Source organism: Amblyomma americanum, chromosome 7 (assembly GCF_052857255.1).
Source record: "Amblyomma americanum isolate KBUSLIRL-KWMA chromosome 7, ASM5285725v1, whole genome shotgun sequence".
In the NCBI taxonomy this organism is placed as follows: Eukaryota; Metazoa; Arthropoda; class Arachnida; order Ixodida; family Ixodidae; genus Amblyomma; species Amblyomma americanum.
This window is the reverse complement of record NC_135503.1, coordinates 115,235,608-115,259,853: the sequence shown is the minus strand read 5'-3', so window position 1 is coordinate 115,259,853 and position 24,246 is coordinate 115,235,608. Positions and strand designations below refer to the sequence as shown.

Sequence of the window (24,246 nt, the reverse complement as noted above, 5' to 3'; positions counted from 1 at the left end):
CTGTAGTTATGGATCATATATTCATGGCCGAACACTTTTAATAGAGTTTTGTCTATAGGCTGCCTATAGCAAATTTACAGAATTATGGTCATACGTCTTTAGTAGACTTTTCTCCATAGACATTTTAGAGTCTATAAATAGTTATAGACAAAGGGAAATATCTACAAGAAGGCAATAGAGCCTATGAGAAGTCTATAGAAACACTATAGACAATATTATAAGGGATAGGCCGATACAAGAGGTGGAGACCTGGGCTTTTTTTTGCTTTAGAACTAATAAAAGCTAATAAACGCTTTTCCACTCCTGCTGCCATCCTTAACTTGTGCTACAGGAATAAGGATCCAAACCCAAAGGGGCAATGACTAGAAAACGAAATCAACAAATAAGAACAAAGTCAACATTGCTCCCTCAGTATCGGCCCTGGAAGAAAAGGCTCCTACTTGTCCAAGAGTGCATGGGCCGGGGCTTCATGGCGAGCTCGGTCCACTAGGGGCCACACCCAAGGCTTCACAAGAGGGGTTTTTCTTTCTTTCATTCCCTGTCACAGCCCGTTCCCTGAAGAGGAAGAATCCCGCGAGCTGGTCGGTGGCGAGCGCGCTATCACGAGGAAAGAAGACGCAAGCCGCGCGCTGGTCGCAGCTCCGAACGCCGAGCTTGGTTTTCAGCTTCACGGCTGCTACTGCAAGCTCCCCGTCCCGCCTCTCACGAACTGGAAGCCGTGCACCGCGGCTGCCACCCAAGGACCGAGCCCGTCACTGTGCTGGAAACTTTGTGTCTGTCGTGCTCCGCCGTTTACCAACGTCTGAGCACGGAACGCTGCTACGCTGAGCCATAAGACGTCGCTCTCCTTTTGCCGGATTTATTGCCGTAAGTTCTCTTGCAGTTGCCAACTGGAAACTGCTTGCGTGTATGGAGCTTAATATAACAATAACGAAGCAATTTAACGTGAGAAAGTGAAAGAATGAAACGAATGGCGTCAATCGCGCTCTTCCGGTCAACAACGTCTTTGCATTACTGGCTAATCAGTGCGGGCAATTCTGCCCATACGATGGTGTATAATAAGCACGTCTCATGAAGTAGCTAGTGAAAATGAAATACTAATGAGTTCCGATACATTTTTTCTAACTACGTGCAAGTGGGCATTTGAATGCTTGCACATTCTCTTGGAGATGAGAGACACGTAGTGACGGCTCTTTTTGTGCGCAGTTTGACGGACCCGAACCGGGGACCACCAGGCCACCACGATGGAGCAACGGTCGATGATGCTGTCGCGCGCCATGTCGCAGCGCTCCGTCGTCATTCGGCCAGCGTGAGTTATCCGATGGACGCCTCTGTTCCGCCTACCTATGGCAATGCATGCCAAGCGCAGACGCCGCAAATACACAATAACTCTCTAACATTCCGTTCTGTTTGTTTTTCGTGTGCTCTGCTCACTGACGTTTCTTCCCCTTCGCGAAACAAGTCGAATCCTTGACAACGTCACCGGTCGCAGCGTGCCGCTTGCCTCGTCTAAGTTGCCGAAAAATAATAATAAAAAACGAGGAACGACCATGTGCAACCGGCGCGGTCCCACGATGGCGGATCAGCGTTGCTGGTGCACTGACTCGCGTATTCGACTCAGCATAGAGCGCGTCGATGCGCTTAGATCTGCACTCTACTAATTATGTTGAATTGTCAGGGAAAAATATTTTCGCAGATGTGGGTCTAAAAAGAAAATACGCTGCCAACTTTCTCGCCGTCCCCAGAAGTGAAGAGATGCACGTATCGTTGCCCGCGCCGAGAAGGTCTACAAACACGCAGGGCCCTCGTGACCAGAGATCGCATTATCGCCAAGCGCCCTCTTACCTGTCCTTATAGTAAGGACCCTGCTCAGAACATTCTCACTGGCTAGCTGGTGTACATAGAAGCGCTGGTTGACGACGTACGTGGAAGATGACGCCATGTGTACTGTACGACGTCCCACGTGCTGATATCGCTTCTATACCATAGCGAGACAGATGTTTATTGGACACCTCGCATACTCTTCTCTACTGGTGTCATTCGTGTAGACAAGATGTTAAAGGAAGGGAAGGGCGCAGGGAGTATCCGGCGCATCTGACTGTATATAACTTCTTCATGTTAGCAGTGTTCATGTTTATGTTTTGATATTATTAAAGTTTGTGAACTTATCTGTATTGACTGATATGGTGGTCCTGTTTTGTGACAGTTGTAACGTTGTAAAATGTTTGCCTTTTTTGTGTGTATTTTCATCTGTGTCTCCGGTTATGCCTTGTAACGGGTGCCCGGGCCCCGTGAAGCTATAATCCACAGCGTTTACACAGAATGCCGACCACTATATTCTGGCAAATAAACAAAATTTCATTGAATTTAATTGTATAGAGGAATGGGTAGAAGCATGGTGGGGGTCCTCCACTTGCGCCTTATGGATGAAGCTAACGAGCACGTCGTCCTGCAGCATGGCCGCGTGGTGTCGTGCCTGGTGGCCTGCACCGGGACGTCCCGGTGCAGGCCAGAAAGAGATCGCTATTCTTGAAGTGCATGGGCTGGGCACTAGGTACACATGGGGCTGAGTGGTGGGCAGTAATAGTACTCCGTAGTGGCACCTTGCATAAGCGCGCTTCGAATATCGCACCAACCCAGCTTCGCTTTCGTTGGAGGTAGTTCGTAGAGGGCCCTCGTTGAGCGGAGTGCCAGCGTATCCCTCTTCACCGCGCCCCCCCCCTTCCCCCTCTCCATGACTAATATTTTGCTGTTGTTTACTTCGGAGACAGAGACAAGTCCAGGACTTTCTACTTCTCTCCTCAGCGGTCTTTCCGTTCCGCGTGCTTTTGCATTAGCTCAGCGCATCCGCTAAATGCCGCTCTGCCATTTCTCGCGAGTGGCATGACTGCCATCTTTTGAGCAGTCGGTTAAAAAACGTTCTAAAGCCGTTGTGAGGGGTGTATAAATATGCACGCTTATCTCCTTGCCACTTCTGTTTTGCAGGACCCAGGAGACTGGAGGGATGATGCAGTACCTGCTCACCATCATCTTCCTTATCTGCACCTTCTGGGTGGTAGTCGGCGCCCTTTACTTCTTCTACAATAAGAAACGTGAGCCTGCTTTCTGATGCCCAGCGACGCTATGATGTAAGGGATGCTGTTGACAGACAGAAGTTAGCCTGTGCTGATAGGGTACCCCGTTCTTGTCCCAAGGGGGCCACTGTTACTTAAAACGAAGCTTTTGTGAGCCGGAAAATATAAAAAATAAATCCAGGTGACGCGGACGTTGACATCGATTTTCTTCGGGCGGATTCCAGGGGGCCACGCTAGACAGCCATTCACTTAAAAACAGTCGCAATCCGTCCTTTTCGGTGAAGACGTGAAGATTTTGTAACTAGTGAGAAAATGTTTAAACTATTGTCGGAGCCATTAATGTCTCTTTTGCTGCAGGTCAAGCGTCAGCATACGCAGGAAGAGCCAGCGAATCAATTTCTACTGGAAGTGATTACTGGATGGAGTTATCTTCTGTGCCCCTTTAATGCAATTCGTACAATTAAGGCAAACTCCAACGTAACGAATTATGAAAGGAGTCCATTGCCGGCGACATCAGACCTCATGAAAAGGTCCGAATGAAGCCCCAACGCTGCCAACACCCCCTTTTCCCGCGCCCCATAGAAATCGCTTTATAATATTTCAAGAGGCAGTACCCTACTATATGGAGCAATATTAGGGTAAAGACGATGACTCATATTGAATTGAACTGAATTGAATTGAATTTATTTCTCCAGAACAACTGGAAGGATTTCCAGGCAAAAAGCTGCTTTTGCAACTTGACTTGGCCCGGAAAACCTTTACATGGCAATGGCTTCGACATACCAGCTGATGGAAATGAACATAAGAAAGATACAACAAAGGAGAACAAATATACACACTATCAAATACAAACAATGAATACACTTTTACATGCAATTTTATGGTTAAACTGCAACTTCTAGGCTCATCTAGTGCAAAAATACGTAATTAAGAAATGCACATGTAATAGAATCTCAAAGACGCACTTAATGTTCACTTATAAACATTTTGAACCCATATACACGTCGTCAGAGCCTACTTGACGTACCCCTTTCGGCCTAAGAACTCCACGCTTCCAACGCGCGCTTACAACACTTAAAAAAAACGTTCATAGTAAAGCTAATTTAACGAGATTGCGGCCTGCAGGCTGTTTTCTCGACAAGCTGAAGGTAAATTATACTCTCACTGACGCATGGCAGGACGAGCATGTGCGCGATACAAAGGTGTGGTGACTGCCTCACTCGGCGTTGACACGTGCCTTAGCGAAAAGGATGAAAGTGTTGAAAGAAGGGGAGAGAACGGTGCACATATGGGGTGCGTCATAAGTTCTCAGGCCACAGTGTCTCGGTGGCACCATAACATTCGGCACCATGACATGCTGCTTGGAGCGTGGCGAAAAATCCAGCGGAAACGCTGGCTTGAGAAGTACGACGCCCCCATCTACAATGGTGGGAGCAACGGCGTCTACCCAGAATTGACTACGCGAGAGAATTTCATTGAAAAGAAAAGAAAGAAGGCAGTATTGTCAACATTCAGAGTTATACTAATTAGGAAACTATCAAAAGTTGGCGAACAACTGTGATAACAGAATAAGTGAGAGAAATTAGCTCAAACTTAAATAGCATAAGCCTGGAAAAAATACGAAAGAACGAAGGGAAAAGGTTAGGTTTGGTTTGGTTTTGGGGGGTTTAACGACCCAAAGCGACTTAGGCGCCGCCGTGGTGGCTGAGTGGTTACGGCGCTCGGCTGCTGGCCCGAAAAGACGCGGGTTCGATCCCGGCCGCGGCGGTCGAATTTCGATGGAGGCGAAATTTTAGAGGCACGTGTACTTTGCGATGTCCGTGCACGTTAAAGAACCCCAGGTGGTCGAAATTCAGCCCTTCACTACGGCGTCCCTCATAGCCTGAGTCGCTTTGGGACGTTAAACCCCCATAAACCATAAACCAAAGCGACTCAGGCTATGAGGGACGCCGTAGTGAAGGGCTGAATTTCGACCACCTGGGGTTCTTTAACGTGCACTGACATCGCAAAGTACACGTGCCTCTAAAATTTCGCCTCCATCGAAATTCGACCGCCGCGGCCGGGATCGAACCCGCGTCTTTCGGGCCAGCAGCCGAGCGCCGTAACCACTGAGCCACCGCGGCGGCTGAAGGGAAAAGGTACAACTAAGATAAACATAATGCATCGTGCGCTGGGAACGCCATCAGAACACATAACATCAAAAAGAGTGCAGCGGATGGACTTACCACAAATCGTAGTTCAACAGGAACGCTGCGTTCGAGCCGTGCAGTGGGGCATTTCCGGGCGCCGCAAACCTTGAAACTTCTGCAGGGGGTAGAAGTAAGCAAGATGAAAACTTGGGCTGGTTGGTGCATAACCTTGTGGGAGGAACAGCGCAGCACGAGACAAAGAAGAAGCAGGCGGTATACGACGCTGTGTCCCGCCTGTCCCTTCTTTGTCTCGTGCTGCGCTGTTCCTGCCACAAGGGTAGGAGTAGTATGATTCTTACCTCCAAGAAACTTGGTAGCTTCATGGGCGTCTTAAGTGCTAAAGCATACTGCTGTCAAGCAGACTCTGTGACCTGGGAACCCTTGAGACACACCCCATGCATAATACGCGTGGTCCCGGGTGCACTACAAGCCACCTGTAGTCGAAAGCATTGTCACAATATGTATCTGAGCCTGCTGCTGCTAAAACGCCCGACCAGTAAGTACAGGTGGGCATGGCACCTATCATTTATCTACCTCATTTGCATGGTGCAAAAGAACGAATCGTCTCAGAGGTTTGCTTTGTTTTCAGTCTTTATCACTTTGTCCATGTGTTGCTTTGTTTGTGTGTTTTCTTTCTCTTCAACAGCACCGAAGACGAGCACGGAAGACGATATCGACGATTCCAGACCCCCGACTTCATGTAAGAGCCTTCAAAAAGTCTGCATATGCGTAGAGCGGCCGACGGCACACACAGTGCTTCAGGCCTTTGCTGGCGGAATGATGTGTAATGTGAAGTAAGAGTTGACGTCGTGCTTCAGGGATTTCGAATCTGCGAGCCGCTGTCTTTTAGCGCGAGTCGCGTCGGCATTATGAAACGCCGCCGCTATAAGGGACATACCGAGCTATGTTTCTTTTTTGTATAGCTTTTCTAGTACAAATACCCGCTAGACGACAAAAAGGCTTTCAGTCTCTGCAGACATTTGTTGCGTCACTTGCTAAAATCCTCGTAAAGAGGTGGCTGAAACAAACGTAAGTGCGCTGGGCAGCACGAACGGCTATTGCCTTGTCTAGATACCAGCTGCGCAGCCACTCCATTGCCATCACGGTTGGCGGCCAGGTGACCGGCCGACTACGTTGAGACTTAGAAGGCAAGTTTTTAAGAATCTCGTCTCCTCTAGAATGTGCCAGGTGCGCCAGGTTTTGGAGGTTCTTGCCTGGTTGCATCATTTTTGAGTGTCCTTCAGCGACGGCGTCGAGTGTGGTGCAGGAGGGGGCATGCATGTCCAGCTAGTGAGCCCCTCATGGCTCTCGCATGATAGCCCACGATATACAGCGGGTTTTCTTTCTCACGATATCATCTAATGATCGCGGTATCTAGGGTTTACTTTTCTTATTCACTCGTTTCGCTGCACCCTTGGAGCAAATTATGCCTTTTTAAAATTATTTTCCTGAGAATTTTCACGTGTTTTTGTTGTTTTAACATCTGGAGCCGAACAATGCTAACGGAAACATTGTAAGGTCCTTCAAATCCTCGTCATTTTTCAGTGTCCACTACGCAGGGCCTTTCAACTCCTAAGAGCTTTAATAGTACTCTTAGTGCTCTAAGCACCAGCTCTTGCTACGGAGTAAGGCACAGCCTTCAGCGGAGCTTGACCGCCTCTGCCAGTGCAGCACGGGATGAAGCCCCATCGCTAGGGTTTCGTACCCCAACAACCGCGCTGGGGCCAAGTGTATTAACCTCCACCCAACGTCGGAGTCCGTGGTGGTCGTGCACCGGCGGAAACCCCATTCACCGCCGAGTACCGACCAGCACGTTCCTGTTCGCGACTCAGTTACTTTAGCGCATCAATCTGCGCACTACTGTGTAGGCCCTCTGAGGTTCGGACAAACCTGAACTTGCTGCCCTCCACTGTGACGTATTCGCACGGCGGCGTATGACCTCCCATGCTTAGCCTATCGAGAGAGCTTTCGCGCTCAGCGTTTTCCGTGATGCACCACATCGTACGCCCCAACTCAGCTGGAGTTATACGGGAAGTGCCAACAAGGCTCCGCGTTTTTACGGAGGCGGCGGCTGCGTTTTTATGGAGGCAAAACGCTAAGGCATCCGTGTGCTGTGCGACGTCAGTGCACGTTAAAGATCCCCAGGTGGTCGAAATTATTCCGGAGCCCTCCACTACGGCACCTCTCTCTTCCTTTCTTCTTTCACTCTCTCATTTATCCCTTCCCTTACGGCGCGGTTCAGGTGTCCGATATATGAGACAGGTTCTCCGCCATTTCCTTTCCCCCAAACCCATTATTATTATTATTATTATTATTATTATTATTATTATTATTATTATTATTATTATTATTATTATTATTATTATTATTATTATTATTATTATAGGCGCCGCGTTTTTGAATTCTGTATCCACATCCGCTGTTCGCATCCCTGCTAATGACAGAATGAACTCCGAGATCTCATGTGATCAAATCGGTACTGCTCTCTGGGTTTAGCAAAGTGTCGGTGCGATCTAGTCGGTAATCCATGGTAAACGTAAAGCGCGGAAAAGGACGTAAGAAAGGCGAAGGACAAGCGCTGCTTGCAACTACTATTAGAATGATTGATCGGAATATACAGGCACATGAAAGGGGGAAATTCTGTAATCGTTGACAGCCATACAGCACAGAATACAAGAGAGATGCTAAAAGCTATGGAGATAGACTATACAGGGAGTGCTTGCCTAATGGCGCCGTAAGTCGCTCTTTCGGGAAAAAAAGAATATGTATCCCTGCATGAACGACGTGGTATTACATGACATTGGTTTTTTATTGTATGCCCTTTGTGTTGATTTAATTTTATTCTCCCTTTCACTTGCCTACATATTCTGATCAATCATTCTTACCAAATTTAGCTGGAAGTAGCGCTTGTCCGCGGCATCTTTGTTAGGTTCCTATGTTTTCCGCGCTTTACGTTTACGATGGTCTCGGGGCCTATTGGGCCTTCATAATTATGGGGACACCGCGAATCCGGACCCAAAACATCGCATCGTACACAGGAACCACCGGTCAACGTAGTTTTTACTGACTGGATTACAAGGACCCGCAAGCCCCTACACCCAGACAATTCGCAAACTGCTGGTCGGCTGCATCCCCTGCGCATTCAGTTCATCAGATAGAGCCTCACCATTTTACTGGGTTGGACAGAATGGGCAAGAATTAATTGCGTCTCGGCGATAGGCAACTTTGCGATGATTGCGTACTGCTCTATGGCAGCATCGCGCGTAATGATAAGCAACTTGTGAGAACAGAACCCTTTGTTTTTTGTAGCGATAGCTACATTACGGTAGCATGTCGAGCCTTAAGCGTGGCGGCGCCGCCACCCTGTGGCTGCGCCGTCACGCTGTCCCGTGGTTGGTCACGTGGCGCGGAGCAGCTTCCGGCGGTGCCGTGGCTGATCACGTGGTTCGTCACGTGACCAAGTTTCACTCGGCCAGTTGTAGCTATCGCGTCACTCCAGGTTTAACCAGAGCGAAACCACCGCCAATTCTTTTGTTTCATTTTTCTCTCATTTAGGCCCTGGCACGATCGACCAAGGCAAACCGGGTAAGTGAATTCGTTGCCTGGTCGATTTCTCCAGTTACAGAATGCCACTGTTACTAAGCCCTAATGGGCACCTTGTTTTCTGTTTCTTAATGTACAAATGAAATCTACGGGACTTTTGCGCTGTATTTTCGCAGACTCGCTTCTGCGCTTGCAATGTTACCCAAGTCGGAGCTCACCTGTCCAAGTTCACCTGGGTAGCAATAGAAAGCGTCAGTGTCTTTACAAGCGTACGCAGCATTCATGACCGCTTTTTTTAAATTGACCGGAATCAACTCCAGGGAACTTCAAAATATTTACTTAAGTTAGCTCAAATAAAACGAGAACCTAGTGGCTTTTTGTAAATGCCTGATCATTAAAAGAAGCTAATCGACTACGAAACCCGGCGTCGCCCAAAAAGTGGCGGCGTTTCCGAACCTCAGATGGATTGTGGGTGAATTAGGCTGGATCAAGACGTATTTACTGGGTAGATTAAGTCAGAATAATATAGATTATTGGCAGCATTCGGTCGTATTAGTGAACGTTTCATTCTGTCACCAAGGACACTTCAAGCTATACCGAGGCAGTACGAGAAAAAACCATTAGGAACTCATGATTCATAAGACATTTATCTCACAATATCGAGAATTGTACGCATGCATTGCGTACGTGGCATTTTTCGTAACATTGAGAAAATTTCTGCTGGAAATTCGATATCCCCCCCCCCCCCCCCCCTCATGAATGAGCGAGTTTTGCTTTCATCCCTTACAAAATTTTATTTAGACAGTCTATAGATTGTCCGTAGACTTCTGTCTATAAAGTCTATAGGCTGTCTATAGACAAATTCCAGAGAATAGTCTATAGGCATTACAAATCCGATAGACAGTCTATAGACAATCTATAGATTTATGGCCGTACACTTTTAGTAGATTTTGTCTATGAACAGTCTATAGACTATGAATAGTCAAAAATAAACATCTACAGGAAGACGATAGAGTCTATAGGAGTCTATAAACTGTCCATAGAACATTTTTAATAAGGAATTCACCTTTGCTGGCCCAAATTTCTTTTGAGTGTTAGCGTCGTTACTGTAGTTTTTGCTTAAATGCTCGCGTCATTTTCTCCAATAATAGGGTCTTCCTCCGGTATCTCTATAGCTACTACTCAGTCGATGGCCTAGCGCTGCGATAGCGTCCTATAGTAGGTAACCCATTCCACTGTTTCGCAAGAAAGTTTCCCAGGCTGCGTAATGTGAGCACTGCACCGTTCGCGGCCGAAAACTGCTCTAAGTGTGCCGAAACCACCGAAACGTTGCGTTCTCGCTCTGAGGCAGTATACTAAAGTGTTTTTCACTGTATTCGCGCACCTGAAGGTTGGAATAGATCGAAATTCGTTTACCTGAGATTGGTGTACATCGGGCAGAGTGGCGTTTCGTCGAGTAATTCTAAATTAATCCGGATGGACGTCAAACTTCGATTCCCACATTTTTTTTAAATATTCAATGCTAAAGGATCGTTCCGGTGACTTTTGTTCAAGTGGTATTTCAGTGCTGTACCTGCCACCGTCTAAAAAAGAGCTTTTCGAGCACAGCACACGGGCGCATTAGCGTTTTTCCTCCATAAAAACGCGGCGGCTGCGTTTTTATGGAGGAAAAACGCTAAGGCGCCCGTGTGCTGTGCGATGTCAGTGCACGTTAAAGATCCCCAGGTGGTCGAAATTATTCCGGAGCCCTCCACTACGGCACCTCTTTCTTCCTTTCTTCTTTCACTCCCTCCTTTATCCCTTCCCTTACGGCGCGGTTCAGGTGTCCAACGATATTTGAGACAGATACTGCGCCATTTCCTTCCCCCCCCAAAAAAAAAAAAATTTAAAAAACGCGTATAGGATTTCACCCTTCCGTGCAGCGCTCCTGTCCAAGACAATCGTCTGTTCCGTGCCTCACAACAGCGCCTTCAACCTGTGGGTGTATCTCCCCGAGGGCATCTGCGGCGCATTCGTAGCCCTGGGTCTGACGCGGGCCGACGGCACCGTACAGCAAGGTACTGCGCGCCGGCGAGGACGACACCTCTACAGAATACCAAGCCTGGCGTCACATGACATGACGATGGGCACGTCACGACGCCGCGGCTGATGGCTCGCCGCCCCCAAAAAAAGATTTCTTTACGCAGTCTGTCGACTGTCCATAGACCTTCGCCTATGAAGTCTACAGACTTTCTATAGAGAAATCCTACATAATAGACTGTCTATAGGCTATACAAGTCCTATAGAGAGTCCTCTATAGAGTTCTATAGAGAGTCATATTAAACAACGAGAAAAAAAGTACAAGTGTTGAAATTTGATTTCTACTTTTACCAAGTCCTAGTAGCATTACGCTTATAAAACTGAGTTGAAAAGCATAGATGTGGTCATGACATGTTTGAAAGCAGTCATTAAAGAGTGCCGTTCATCGTTGTATACTGAAATCTTTTAAACTTAGTTCGCCGTCATTTGTTCTCGGTTTCAGTACCCAGTAATTTGTCGTACTAATATAAAAATTCTTAGTATCCCATAATCAAAACTTCTGAAAAATTAACTAAAAGTGTGGTAGGAACTACAGTTCATCATGTAAAGAAAATTTCATAGGTACTAGCATGACGAAATGACCAATCTTGTTTTTTTTTATTAAGCTGCAATTAATTTATAGCTAGATATTGACGAAGTTCACAAAGCAAAGTATTCGCATCTGTTTCCAGCTGTGACCGGTTGGTGCTAGAAACGAAAACGCTAGTGCAGTGTCTGCCTGAAGGAGCAAATCTTAGGTGTGTGTCTGTGAAATACAGTATAACGTACGTCGTTTATGTGCAGTGGTAAAAAATGGTCCTAAAATTTAATTTCGTGCCACTCCCGCTAATATAGGCTGTAGATTTCAAGTCGCTGTAACACACATCATGCACTGTTAGCTACCTGTCAATTCACTTTTCATGGGGTCAGGTGCACAACCACATATACCGTATACTGGCTGATAATTAGTGAAATCTTCCTTTTCACTACTTTTTAACTGTGACCATTGTAAGCTCGCCTGGAAAAAGTACGACCTGAAGCACACAGCTGCACACATTACCGAACAACCCAATCGTTCAATTATGGAAGCAACAGATTTAATTGGTTTGATTTGATTTATTTTCACAAACAAAGCGGCATGATTATTGTAGGAAAACAACCGGAAAAAGCTGCTCAGGGCAGCTTGGCTGGCCCCATTGCGCTAGCTTTCATCTCATCTAGGCCTACCACACTTTAAATATTTAAAGAGTTAAGAATGCTTTCAATTCCCGCCTCATCCGTAGAATTTAAGAAACGCTTTTACATGTGTCTTTACGTAGTCAGCAATATTCTTTAATTTATCTTAGGACAAGAAATGCTCGATAAACCTATCAGGCATGTCTTCTGTAGTAAAGATCAGTCCGTTGATCGTTATTTCATCTGCTAGCGTATCACTGCTGCATACATCGCGAATCCCTTCACAGACAGCCGCCGCGGTGGCTCATTCGTTACGCCTCTCGGCTGCTCACCCGAAAGACGCGGGTTCAATCCTGGCTGGCCGCGGGGTCTAATTTTGGTGGAAGCGAAAATCTCGAGGCCCGTGTGCTGTGCGATGTTAGTGCACCTTAAAGAACCCCAGGTGGTCCAAATTTCCGGAGCCCTTCGCTACGGCGTCACTCGTAGCCTGAGTCGCTTTGGGACGTTAAACACCATAAAACCCCATAACCCATCTTCACAGACTTTCCAAAGCTGATATTGTCAATATTGTTAGAACTGTGCAAATAGTTCGCATATTAAGTCTGCTGAGGCCTGCATTTACTACAGACCAGACTGCGATGCTCTCGCATAGAGACCACGAGGTGCGTACTCTCCTCTCACTCAGGCACGAGGCGCCATCTTTCCCCTGGCTGCTAAAACTACGAAGGCCGTTTGCGCCATGTACAACCAGTGTACAGTACTCACGGATTGAAATAGGACATTCGGAGAGCTAACCTTGCAGTGCCACGCGGCATGTGGTAAACCACAGGCCGGCTCATTGGCTACTGGAAGGAACAATTCTGCTTTGTAGATGTTCTCCCTCTCGCGCCATACCACAATGCACCACCTTGGTTTCATGAGCGTCTACGGGCGGCACTCCATGAAGCGACGGCCACGCGCTCCGAATGTCCTATTTCAATCCGTGAGTACTGTACGTTGTAACCTCTGCGAGTGCTTAAACATGTCCGTGTCATCCTCCTGCAAGTACAAGAGGTAATCTGGGCACCACTGCGTTGCTTACCGCTGTGTGGGACCTGCACGACGTATGTCCAGAGCTCTGCCGCTGCGAAGCGTTCAGCCTGCATCGTTTCCCATCAGGCGTTAAAAATGCCGACCGGCGTCAAATATGGATTGCTGTGGTGCATAGATAGAATTACGAGGCAAGTACAAAAGTACGAATAAGTACCGTGCTCGAAACGGTCGACCTAACTGCGTGGCCATCGTTTAGCAAGAGAACATGCAGGTTTGCCCGGAACACTTTCTCGACCAAACATCGACCGAGCAAAGCTCTGCACCAACCCTGCTTGTCGCCTACACAATAAAGACAAGTGCAGCCCGCACTTGCAGCGTTGGTTTGCTGTGTTTACAAGTTACCGGCATCCATCTATGTGGTTGCACTGAAACAGCGCGGTGGCTAGATTATGACCGACAGAAGCCATCGAATTTAGTCGAATGGGTCCATTCTCGCCGTTGGAACCGCTTGACTTTTATGTGTAGCTGGAATGCTCAAGTGGTGATATAATTTGGAAACGTTTCGTAAAGGTTTCACCTCGTTTTTACTAACCTCGTGACTAATCAAGTTCGTAATTCGTGGCTCGCAATAAGTGCAAGCCTCGGAGGGTTTGAGATAGCAGCTTGACGAAGTGATACCTATCCGCACAGATAAGCGCACACTATCGCGCAAAGGGAAGGTACGCAGATGAAAGTTTTCTAGCAATGCTCGCTGCATTATTGAAGCCGAGGCATTTACGCCGTGATGAACGAAAGGCCTGCAAAAGCCATCGCCAGTAGACACCACGACCTCACTGAAAGCCGCGGCATCAGTAAACTCGATCACTGCAAATTATGTTGATAATTACGGCGTTGTAGCGTTTTTAAAGGGCCGACAGGCCACTGCTTCCGTCTGCGCTTTGTGTCGTGTCGCTTCGCGTGGCAGCCCAAAGTTGCTGTTCCCTCCGCACTCAACAGATGGCGCTAGAGAGCTCTCAAGATTAAAACCCCTTGATAATATGAAAGTACCGCCAACCATTGAACTTTTCCGCCGCCGCGCGACCTCCTCGCCTTCTCCTCGTCCCTTGCTCGCCCCTTCCCTGAAGGTCGGCTCTCCACCCGATTTCCTGAGCGACGATTGGTCTCCCTGCCGTTGCCCTTGAAAACGCGCGTGTCCGGCGTATTGCTTGTGTTTTAATTTTTCCTCCGCTCCATTTTTCTCCTACGCTCGGCGAGCGAATATTACAGCGCCGTGCTTTTATCGCAACGTGCAAGCGCTATGGCATGCTGTTGCGTGTACAACAGCAGCAAGCGGCCTGATGATGGTTATGCGGTATTAATCATACCGTATATATTCTCGTTGGGGGATTTTCACGTTGTTGAGGTCGGTGCTTTGTGGTGTCTCCCCTCGTGTCCGTGTTCGTCTTTGCGCTGTGAATGTAAGCATGGAATACCAACTCGCCCGGCAACTCATTTTAAGGATTAACCACGACGTCATAAAAAATGGTTGACACCGTTGGTTGGAAGGCATCATTCGAGGGTTGTGTGCTGCTTCGTTTTTAGGTTATTTTGCATGCGAAGCCAGAACGGAACGAATCTCCAAAGCATCCGCGCATTGCATCTTCTCTGGAAATAGCGACTGGGCTCAAAACGTGCTAGTTCTTGCACCTGTAGCGTCGTCTTTAAAACAACAAATAGGCAATTTTTAAGTCTTTTAGCCTAAGATCCCATTGTCCATTTACTTTCGCTTGCATAAAACTGTTGCATAGATGTACAAAGTGATGTTGATTTGGGCTATGACATACACCACTGTTGTATTTCCTTGAGCATGTTTTTCTCAACTGTCATCAATACTGCATAGCACATATATTTACACTAGCGTGGATGCTGAATATTATGTGATACTGCCGTCTGTTACGTGTATCGCGTCAATCAAGGTTCTTTTGCGTGGGCGAAAATAAATCATCCTGCTGACCATGCTCTCATTTTCTTTAATGATACATTTTAGGTGATGCCTAATCAAAATACCAGCTTTAGATCCCCTACTACATACTCCAACGAAATTTCAGTGCAAATTGCAATATTACATTATCGAGAGGCGTTCATCTTGCCTAGAGATAACAATGCGTTCTCTCATAGGTATACCGAGTATATTCTTACGCTTCCTTGGCACCGGTGCCTAATAATGTTCGATGAATTGGTTGTCCGCGCTCCTTGATCGAATTGTAAGTGCGCAATTAAATTCAAAAGCAAAGAAAAACATATCGAAGCGGTTCGTGTTAAGTCTAGTTAGAATGTTAGCTCTGCTTTTGTGAGGCTTTTCTTTAAGTTTGGCCAGCTACCATAACGCGTTTACGCTTGCCCTTAGTTTTCCATCTATAGTGCAAATTTAGGATTTAACTGCAGTTAAATATTCAGCACTAATTAACTCGGGCCGATAACTAGCACACCTCATTTGCACTGAACCTAAGCTTTCGAAAGGTATATGACTCGATACTACAATGCAAAGGGTGGTTTTGATTGTATATAGCTAAATAACGCTAATTAATAAGTATCTTAAACAAATTCAGAGCATTTGCATTCATCCTAAGCTTTTCAACGGGATATGACTTTAGCAAGGTGGAAAGTTGGGCTGGTTGGTGCATGATTTTGCGGCAGGAACAGCGCAGCACGAGGCAAAGCGTCGTGTCTCTCCTGTCCCTTCTTTGTCTCGTGCTGCGCTGTTCCTGTCGCAAGGTATACGACTTCATCGTCTAGCTCATTGTTTGGTTTTGTAGCAAATTAACTAATTAACGCAGATTAATGTGGATCGCTGACTAGCACGGTGCCATTACAGTTGGCCTAAGTTTTCCAACTGTATATGACTCGATGCTGCAGCGCAAGTTTGGGTTTTAATTGCAATTTACTAAATATCAAATAATTAGGCTTCCAGTAATTAGTCATAATAAGTATATAATTAACCAGTGATCCAAACTCACGGTTTACCACGTGACATATACTATGCATAGACATATAGCTTGACAGTAGCGAAACAGACTAAGTCCCGCTGTTACCTTCTCTGATCTTGAAGTTCAGAGCACCAGCCCAGGTCGTTTTCCGAAGTTTTACTCCGGCGACAGAGTTCACGCTCTAAAAAAAACACAGACAAAGTCAGAGGCAGTACTAAATCAGCAGCACAAACTAAAACACCTTATCATGTGATTTAAATGTCTGCAGTACCGAGCTCAACCGAAGGCTTTGTTTACGTCAGTATTCCCCATTCACACAGTTCTAAGAAGAAACCATTCTCTTCATGAACGTTACTTTCAGCATTCTCAATGTTTTTCTTGCAATTTTTCAAAAATTTTGTGCACTCCTGGAGCGCAGAGCTGGCCCAAAAACACGCGCTTCGCTCACTGCTGCGGTCGGCCGGCGGGCGCCAAGGAGAAAAGGCGTGTTGTGCGCAGAGCTCACAGCCGCCGCGCGAGGAGAATCGAGGAGGAAGCGCGGCGTGGAGGAGAGTGTCGCTGCTTTCAAATTATCAAGGGGCTTTACTCAAGATCAAAATATTGGCTACCGTCATTTTCTTGGTTCCCTGTTCTATAGTTCGGTATATCTGAAACTAATTTTCTCGCGCTACTCGTGCTCTCTATCTATGCTTGACTTGCCTTTCAGTGCAGAATTGAAACGGTGTTTCGCAGGAGCGGCTCTGAGCGTGGAGCGGCTCAGCTCGATCGACAGAACCAAGGCGCTCGTGTCGGTGGACTACTCCGTGGTGACCGCCAACAGCGCCAAGTTCGGGAACAGCCTGAAGAGCTTCTTGGAGACAAACACGCAGACCCGCTTCAAGCGCCTCTTTGACGGCATCGAGGTCCGCGGCATACCGGTGGCGGACTACCAGGACAACAGCAAAATGGCGGCGCTAAGCACTGCCATCGCGGTACGCTTTCAATCTGTCATTTATGCCCCTCCCAATATATTTACTTCACTGCCATTCGCTGCATGCTTTGCCTCGCAGCTTACTCTGCAGTAATGAGTGGATTGGGCGTAAGTTAGTCACTTTCGGAAGAACCAACAAACGAGAACTCAAAGTTTGAGAGAAGACTCCTTCCCTCTTTCCCGAGGCGAAAAAGTGAGATCGACAACGGTTGGCACCCCTCTCCATGAATGTGTCCTCTCCCAGCGTCAACTGCATCACAAAAGTATAGACATCCTCTACATGACTAGTGTGGTCCAAGCAGACCTATTCTATAACGGCGTTCTCTTCGGCTTCGGCATGCAAGTGAAGGATCTTGTTTTCGATGACAGCGCATTATGCCAAGACCATACTGACAGTGCCGTTCGCGCTCGGAGGAACATCGCCCTACAACAATTGCATTAACACATGTGGCTCTTTAAGGGCCCGCAAACTTGCGAGTGATTGATGTGGCTAGTTATTTTACCAGAAGGCGTTGCAGAGGGTCCGAGCCGATAGCCGACACTAAGCGAGAGCTAGCGGCAGGATTGCCCTCCAGGAGATGGAACAGTTGTCGTTTGCTCATCGAGTCGCATACCGGCATTAGGTCCGACTTGGAACGTTAACCGGGGATTCGTAGACTCCAGCCTAACGTAGACGGGCATTATAGATACCAGAGAGCCGGTTCTGGCCAGTAGGCGCTCACAGTGCTCGCGCAAATGGCCCCACCATCTTATTTCTTTTGCTATCGCGTCAGTCCCTCGCTGCTCTAGTGAGTGGCCCGCGATGGTTAACTCCGGGTGCACACGTTACAGGCCAACTCATTTTTCTGTGCGGTGCTCAGCGGAGTGAGGTCCCCCCCTCACTTTCCCTCAACTTGTTGAAGGTTTCATTTTCACGGCGAGAGCCGTTAATGGGAGCCTATCCTGATCCGCCATGTAACTGAAACCCATCGTACTTGTTCTGGCTTGGCTTGCCTTGGCTTGGTGCCCAAGCGGATCGGGGCGAAACCGAGGCAAGCCAAGAGAGAGAGAGAGAGATAAGGAGGAAAAAGAAGGCGAGAGAAAGGAGAAGCTGGGGAAGAAATTGGAGGGACACTGTCGGGGTGAGAGAAATGGACATGATGTTTTGGCTAACCCGTAGCCTTGTTTAGCCAGTAATTTTTTAAAGTCTGTGTTCTAGTGGCCCTTGACGAAACGATGAGCAGCTCTTTATACAGCCGCTCGGCCTGGCGTTCTCGCAGGCGGTCAGGGGCGCCGCTCCTAAGGTGCAGAGGGTGATCGCCACATTGGCCGTACCGCCGGGAGTAAGCACCCCTGCACAGTCAACAGCCCTCACGTGAGTGCCTCTTCGATGCTTGCGCACTCTGAGGTGGCATATAAAAAAAAATTAGTGAAAATAACTGTAAAATAGCCTCGTCTCTCAACAGCGCCGCAGAAGCCGGCACGTTTCAAGGGCGGGTTTTTTCAATGCATGCTTTATCTTCCCAACTCATAAAGGTTGCCGATTTTGTCTTTACGCGTTGCAAGCCGATTGACGTAAACCTGGCCCACATGGCGACAAGTGTCGCCTTCCCGGCTTGTATGCTCCGTCAGATCATTGCATGTTACATTAAAACGTACGCCAGCAGGCAGCCATGGGACTATAAATGATGACGATGAATCTTTTTGGTGAATTTTTATGGCGCATGGGTAGCTATTTGGTGAGAAAGCGCCATGGAACAGGTATATTTGTTCACACGAGCACCTTACGCCGCAAAGTAGGCGAATTGCATTACAGGAACACTTTGTTAATTAGGGCCACTTAGCTGCATCATCATTTAGAATCGAGGATGATGTGTAATAAAGCAGTAATGTGACGGCAACAAGTGTGTCGATGTCTGCGAAAGGGTGCACCAGGGGTACCCATATTGACCGTAGGGACCGTCTAACGCTGTGGCGTTACTCTTAAGGTCAATTTCAGTGTCCCCAAAGTTTTTTTTCTTTTGCTCCACTGGCTTTTACTCTGCCAGGGGCGTGGACACTGTGTTCGTGCATATCCACAACCCTCCTGCGTCGGGGAACTGCGCCGCCCAGCCGCCCAACAGCGTGGCCCGCATCGTAAGCATCAGCTAGGTCACTTGGCGCCGTTCCACTCGCGGCCGAGAATACCAGAGTGTAGGAAAACGGCCCCGTGAGCGAAGTGACTGCGTTAAGCACATTTCATAAGGTAAATGATGCCCGCTGCACGGTGCATAATTCGCCACCTATAAGCGCATAGCCCTTTATCTTGTTGCCACCTGCAAAATGTCCCGAGCACAGCGAATATATTCGCATATCATGGTGCTTATTGGGCCTATAAGCTGCACAGTTAAGACTTCTTCCTCTTACCGACGGCGTCCTCTTCTTTTTGGACATGCTGGATGACGGTGAGACAGGGGAGAATCGTATGAAAAGGTTTACAAACTGGAGATATTTGCAACTGTATATACAAGGACTGAAAGCAAAGTAGCTTCCTGGCCACCCTGCTGGCCTTCTCCATATATCTTTTCCAGTGTGGGATCGGCGCGCCAAGTTCCAGACGAAGTTCCCCGTCGGGGTGCACGACACAATGCTTAAATAGCCCTAGTGTACTCCCTTCGAAAAGTGTCCAATAAGAATAGTAAAGGTGCGATCTGATGCCAGTTCTCTTTGAGTTTGATCTCAGAACCATGCTCCCTTTACTTGCGACAGGAATTGTACATCGTATAATTCTAGACGGCGACGCTTGTCAACGTCTCTCTTTTGGCTCTCATGCGCTGGCCTCGACACGTTATCGAATAGCGTAACACTAGACACATAAACTAAACAAATTATATCAATTCATTCATAATGTATTTAACATCGATCCTGCTGCTTATTATATTTTCAAACGTTCTACAGGAATACGCCAAAAGCACTAATTTACGACAAATGAATTATCTTGTGTCTATAACATATACCACTTCGCCTTATTCCCATGAGCCGTACGGGAATGGAACGCCTTAGATAAGTTCGTAACTAAGCAGGATTCCTCAGAAATGTTCATTAGGCTCACGGTAGGGTCAGTCCTGTCGACAAGCCGAAGGTGGTGACCGTCTGCAGTCTGTCTTCGATTTTTACGTTAATCCTTGCCCGATGTGTACTCTATATGTTAAACGTATAAATGAATGCTTTGCGTTGTGTAGGAATGTTTTGCTTTGTTGACCAAAGTTAGAGTATATCTGAAGTCTGTGCACATGTTGTTCCTTGCTCGATGTGCTCGCTTATGTATGCTTCGATTTCGTGCTTGTTCTTTTCTACATCATATTGTCGACTTGAGTGTACTGTTGGTTGTCGATTTACACTTTTCTCTCATACTTGGCCCACTCGTGCAACAGTCCTAAGCAGGATGAACTCTCTACCGAAATAAGTAAATAAGACGCCTCGTTATCTCGCGACCATCCTCCTCGTTGTGCCGGCATTGATTCCGTCACTGCCGGTTAATGGCACCATTCTTAGGCGAGCAGCCACGCTTACTGGCAAGTGCAGCGTGCCTTAAGCAGTTCTCGGTTGCCAGCTTCGCTCGTCCTGGTAAATAATGCAACCTGTTGCCTGTCATGGCCAATATGCGGAACAGCGTAATCGCGATCTTTTTTTAAGTTACTCGAATCCCCATATAGGTACGGGAGTGTACCACCACTGTGTGGCCAGATACATTTGACTCCGATCCCTTCCATCCTTGCTTGGTTACTAAGAAGGAAAGAAACCACTGCCTGGCGCTACGCGACCCGCTACGCGATCGCCTAGAAAGCGACGACGCTAACAAGGGTTCAGTAGATCCGTTGAAAATGGCCTATAGACCTTCTTAGATTTATTTATACTATAGATAGTCTATATCCTGGTCTTTATAAATTATCTATACAGATTGCCTATAGATTTCTGTATAGACAATAAAAGATTTGTCTATAGAAAAATCTTATAGACAAATCTACAGGATTTGTCAATAGAAAGCCTATGGTCAGTGTGTAGACTAAAGAAATCTTTTTAGGGGTGTTCGCGGGGCACGTTCTCATCCCCTAGAGTAGCTTCGTCCTATGTTCAAGAGGAGCGCTCGTTTACCCTTAAAGATGTATAATGCGCTAAGCGCGCGTGGTCAACTTTGAGGGCCGAGGCATCGAGGGCTTTCTATAGCGCCGTTTGTAATTATGCAAAACCACGCTTGTGGTCTGCGCAGACGCAGACGCTGAGTGCCATGTCCAGCTGGAACAAGGTGTGCCTGTCTATCCTGCTGGGAGCGATGCTTTTTCGAGGCGCCGGCAGCGTCAATGCGGCGGCGACCGAGTGCGCGGTCCACGATTTCTGCAAGGTAATTTTGACGTTTCACAGTTCTTGCATTGTGGATGAGGGCTGCTCGGCACTTCTGCAAGCAAATGTAACATGCACCTGTTAAAATGGATGCGAGCCTTTGGGTGGTACTGCAGACAATGCCAGAGGTATACTAAAAATATTACAGGACTGCACTTGTCTCCTTAAGAGCGCAAATGCGAAAACCTTACCCTGTCCTCTTTCTCCCTTCATTTTTCATTTCCTGTTGTGTTCTGTGACGTTTCGTTGTTTTATTTTTATCTTTTCTTTATTACTTCTTACCTTTTGTTTTTATTATTTCAATTTCTGGTTTCTTTATTTAGTTAGATATACGTTGCTTAAGAATTGTTGCTTAATCAAATTTTACATTTTTGTTTTATTTACCGCACAACTTATGATTGACAGTTTGTGCGGACAAATTCTGTCCACAAATCTCCTCTACAACTTCCGTCTGCAACTTCCGCCTACAGCTTCCGTCCACGCCACTTATGAGCCAAGAAAGGCTTTCGCATTAATACAGCGAGCGTACGTGGTTAGAGAATCTACCAGTCTTTGCTTTCTGGTTCGGCGAGACCCGTTCAGACTACTCGTTGTCCGCTCTCTCTGTCTGCTGCCACAGGCTGACGCTGCCGCAGGAGGCCGGGAGAAGATCTCCGATGCGGATTCTTTCTGGAAAAGAGTGGGCTCCGACTTGGTCATCTATGACAGTCCGGAAGGAATAGAATCAAAGGTACGCGGTGCCTAGTGCCAACTCATCAAAGCACAAAAGAAAAGAACGCTGTATTGGATCGCCGATCGATCAGAGCCTGAAAGACAAATGCCACCGACCTTACCTATAACAGCAGGTTTTGAGGGGTTGCGTGCCAGTAAGTGTAGTATGGGTGTAGCACTTGGGCGTAACTGCAGCGTATAAGAGGAGACGACATTCACGTGAGAGGACACATTCCAAATAGATGGACGCTGATTTTTGACTAGTTCAGTGCATCTGGCATGGCACATCGGGAAGACAAACTGGATTAGCCATCCAATTGACGGAAATAAATATATCGTTGACTGACAAACAAACGCCTGTTGCAGAAGACATACGCGTTCGTAAGAAGAGTGACGAACGTCAAATACGAGTGAAGAGGTCTTATGTGCGCTTTATTGTGGGCGTAGTTTCTTTTTCTTCTCTTTTACGCTGTAATTATGTCAGAAAACCGGTAGGTGTACTAAAGAGGCTTCTGATCAAGCTCGTATTTCTGCCACGAGAATTCGATCTACTCGCACCGCGCAATCTCAGTAACTTCTAATTATTGTCCTGTGCGGCCGATTTCCCTACTGAACCTGATTAAACGTCCTGGCTCCCGCCTTTTTATTTTTTTTTTTTGAACTCGCATCTTAGAGTAGGAGGAGTCAACCAATGCGCCATGGAGTTCCTTTCAGCCAGTCGCGTGGAAGCTTCGTTCTCGCTTTAATTTTGTTTTTTTAGGTTTACGTGAATAAATAGTTTCTCTCGCAGACAGCACAGCCGCAAATTTGGCCCACGGAAATAAAAGTGCGCGTGGACTCTTTGCTTTCGCAGATCACTTCGCGCATTACTCCAGCAAGCCGCTACGCGATTGGCTAAAGTGTACTCCGGATTTATCGAGAGTGTTTTGACGTCGAGTGATCGAAACAATAGATAAATTGTGATTATTATAAGGTCGCAGCATGACTCAAACGTCATGCCAGATTGTAAACTACATTAATTGCTCTTGAAAAAAAGTGGAATAATTAGATGAGAGTCGAACCAGTGACCCTTGGTCACGAATCACATATGCTTCCCATATAGGCCATCGAGCCACGTTCGTTAGAACAGAAGCATTTACGAAGGGTGTGGGAACGTATATAGGCTGCTTCATCGGACCGTGTAAGTCTGAAAAATCTGAGTAACTTTCAGAATGGCCACTAAGTTACCAAGCTGTAGAGGCTGCAGTAAGTCAGAAGGAGAGGAAAAATGGCAGGATGCGACTTGCACGTGCAGCCTTATCTTCAGTGTCATGTATTTGTTTGGCTGACAATTTCGATCCGTGCTATTGAGTTAACATATTGTATGCTGCGAGGCATTCGGGCACTGCGTGCGACATCTTCACTCAAGAGATATCTTTCTACTGAGCGATAATTCGTGGTTTTATTCTTGTATCTCAGTGTCGAATTCCTGCTAGCAAGCAGAAGGAGGCTCCTGTAAATTGATTTTTCAGCCGCTACAACGGCTGCTCGAAAACGCTTTCGGCCGTTCTCACCACTACTTTAAGCTTAACGGGCTGTCCCGACTCTGAATATTTGTGCAAGACGACCGGACGAAATTCATAAATGCGAAACAAAATAAACAATAATATGCGAGCTCAGGTGATCGCTTGATTCTGCTACCCTGAGTGGAATCAATGTTTATCTTAATATAGATGGCCATCGCACCGAAAAAAGTTGTTCTGGCCGGCCGAAATTCAAAGCGATCACCTTCATATCGATTGTGGCACTGCAGCGAAATACTGCCACCTTCATGAAAGTGATAACACTCTTCTACCTGCTCGCATACTCCGCAGGTGAGGAAACTCAGGGACAAAGGATGCATCTACGTGGACCACATCGAGCTGGACGACCATAACTGCACGTGCCAGAAATCGACGCAGTTCCCGCTGCTCAGCAGTGTCCGCAAGGGCATGTCGTGATGCTGTGGACGCGCGTCACTCTGCCTCGAGTGTCGCAGAGTCCATGCTTTGTTTGTTTTATAAGCGAATACAGTGTTTCTACCAGAACGCCGCTCCCCTATCATACCTGCAGTACAATTCCGTGAGGCCTGCGGATCGTCATCATGAGGCAGATTACATACACAGGAGCACAATGGTATCTCCCATTAA

At 47.1% G+C, this 24,246-nt stretch overlaps 2 protein-coding genes across 6 annotated transcripts in view; one reads left to right on the top strand and one right to left on the bottom strand.

Moving 5' to 3' along the window:
* The window catches only part of LOC144099489 (uncharacterized), a 79,826-nt gene that overhangs the window by 31,549 nt on the left and 24,031 nt on the right, over positions 1-24,246 (bottom strand). The window contains exons 2-3 of one of the 4 annotated variants that reach the window (XM_077632835.1): positions 5,563-5,643; positions 5,300-5,378 (exon numbers count right to left, since the gene is read on the bottom strand). The exons of 2 other annotated variants lie outside the window; for them this stretch is intronic. The gene's annotated coding sequence lies outside the window, so the exon portion shown is untranslated. Of the gene's footprint in view, positions 1-5,299; positions 5,446-5,562; positions 5,644-24,246 lie in introns of those variants that run through there. One more of the 4 variants, XM_077632836.1, reaches the window with a different exon arrangement.
* On the top strand, positions 41-24,246 carry LOC144099490 (uncharacterized). 2 transcript variants are annotated; one of them, XM_077632839.1, is made up of 12 exons: positions 41-867; positions 1,207-1,309; positions 2,986-3,092; positions 5,910-5,963; positions 8,819-8,848; positions 10,729-10,863; positions 16,771-17,009; positions 18,268-18,362; positions 19,036-19,123; positions 21,237-21,368; positions 21,987-22,097; positions 23,932-24,246. In XM_077632839.1, the coding sequence occupies exons 2-12, from the start codon at positions 1,245-1,247 to the stop codon at positions 24,055-24,057; spliced, it is 1,182 nt and encodes a 393-aa protein (XP_077488965.1). In that variant the 5' UTR covers positions 41-867; positions 1,207-1,244; the 3' UTR covers positions 24,058-24,246. The 2 variants fall into 2 exon arrangements, with proteins under 2 accessions (XP_077488965.1, XP_077488964.1); XM_077632838.1 differs by lacking the exons at positions 41-867; positions 1,207-1,309; positions 2,986-3,092 and having other exon boundaries at positions 5,526-5,963.

Excerpts from the sequence above, each read along its gene's own strand:
- LOC144099490 (XM_077632838.1), top strand. The coding sequence starts at position 5,552 with ATGATTCTTACCTCCAAGAAACTTGGTAGCTTCATGGGCGTCTTAAGT. Across the intron at positions 17,010-18,267 it reads CGCTAAGCACTGCCATCGCG|GCGGTCAGGGGCGCCGCTCC; the intron begins GTACGCTTTCAA and ends GCGTTCTCGCAG. Across the intron at positions 21,369-21,986 it reads CGGTCCACGATTTCTGCAAG|GCTGACGCTGCCGCAGGAGG; the intron begins GTAATTTTGACG and ends CTGCTGCCACAG.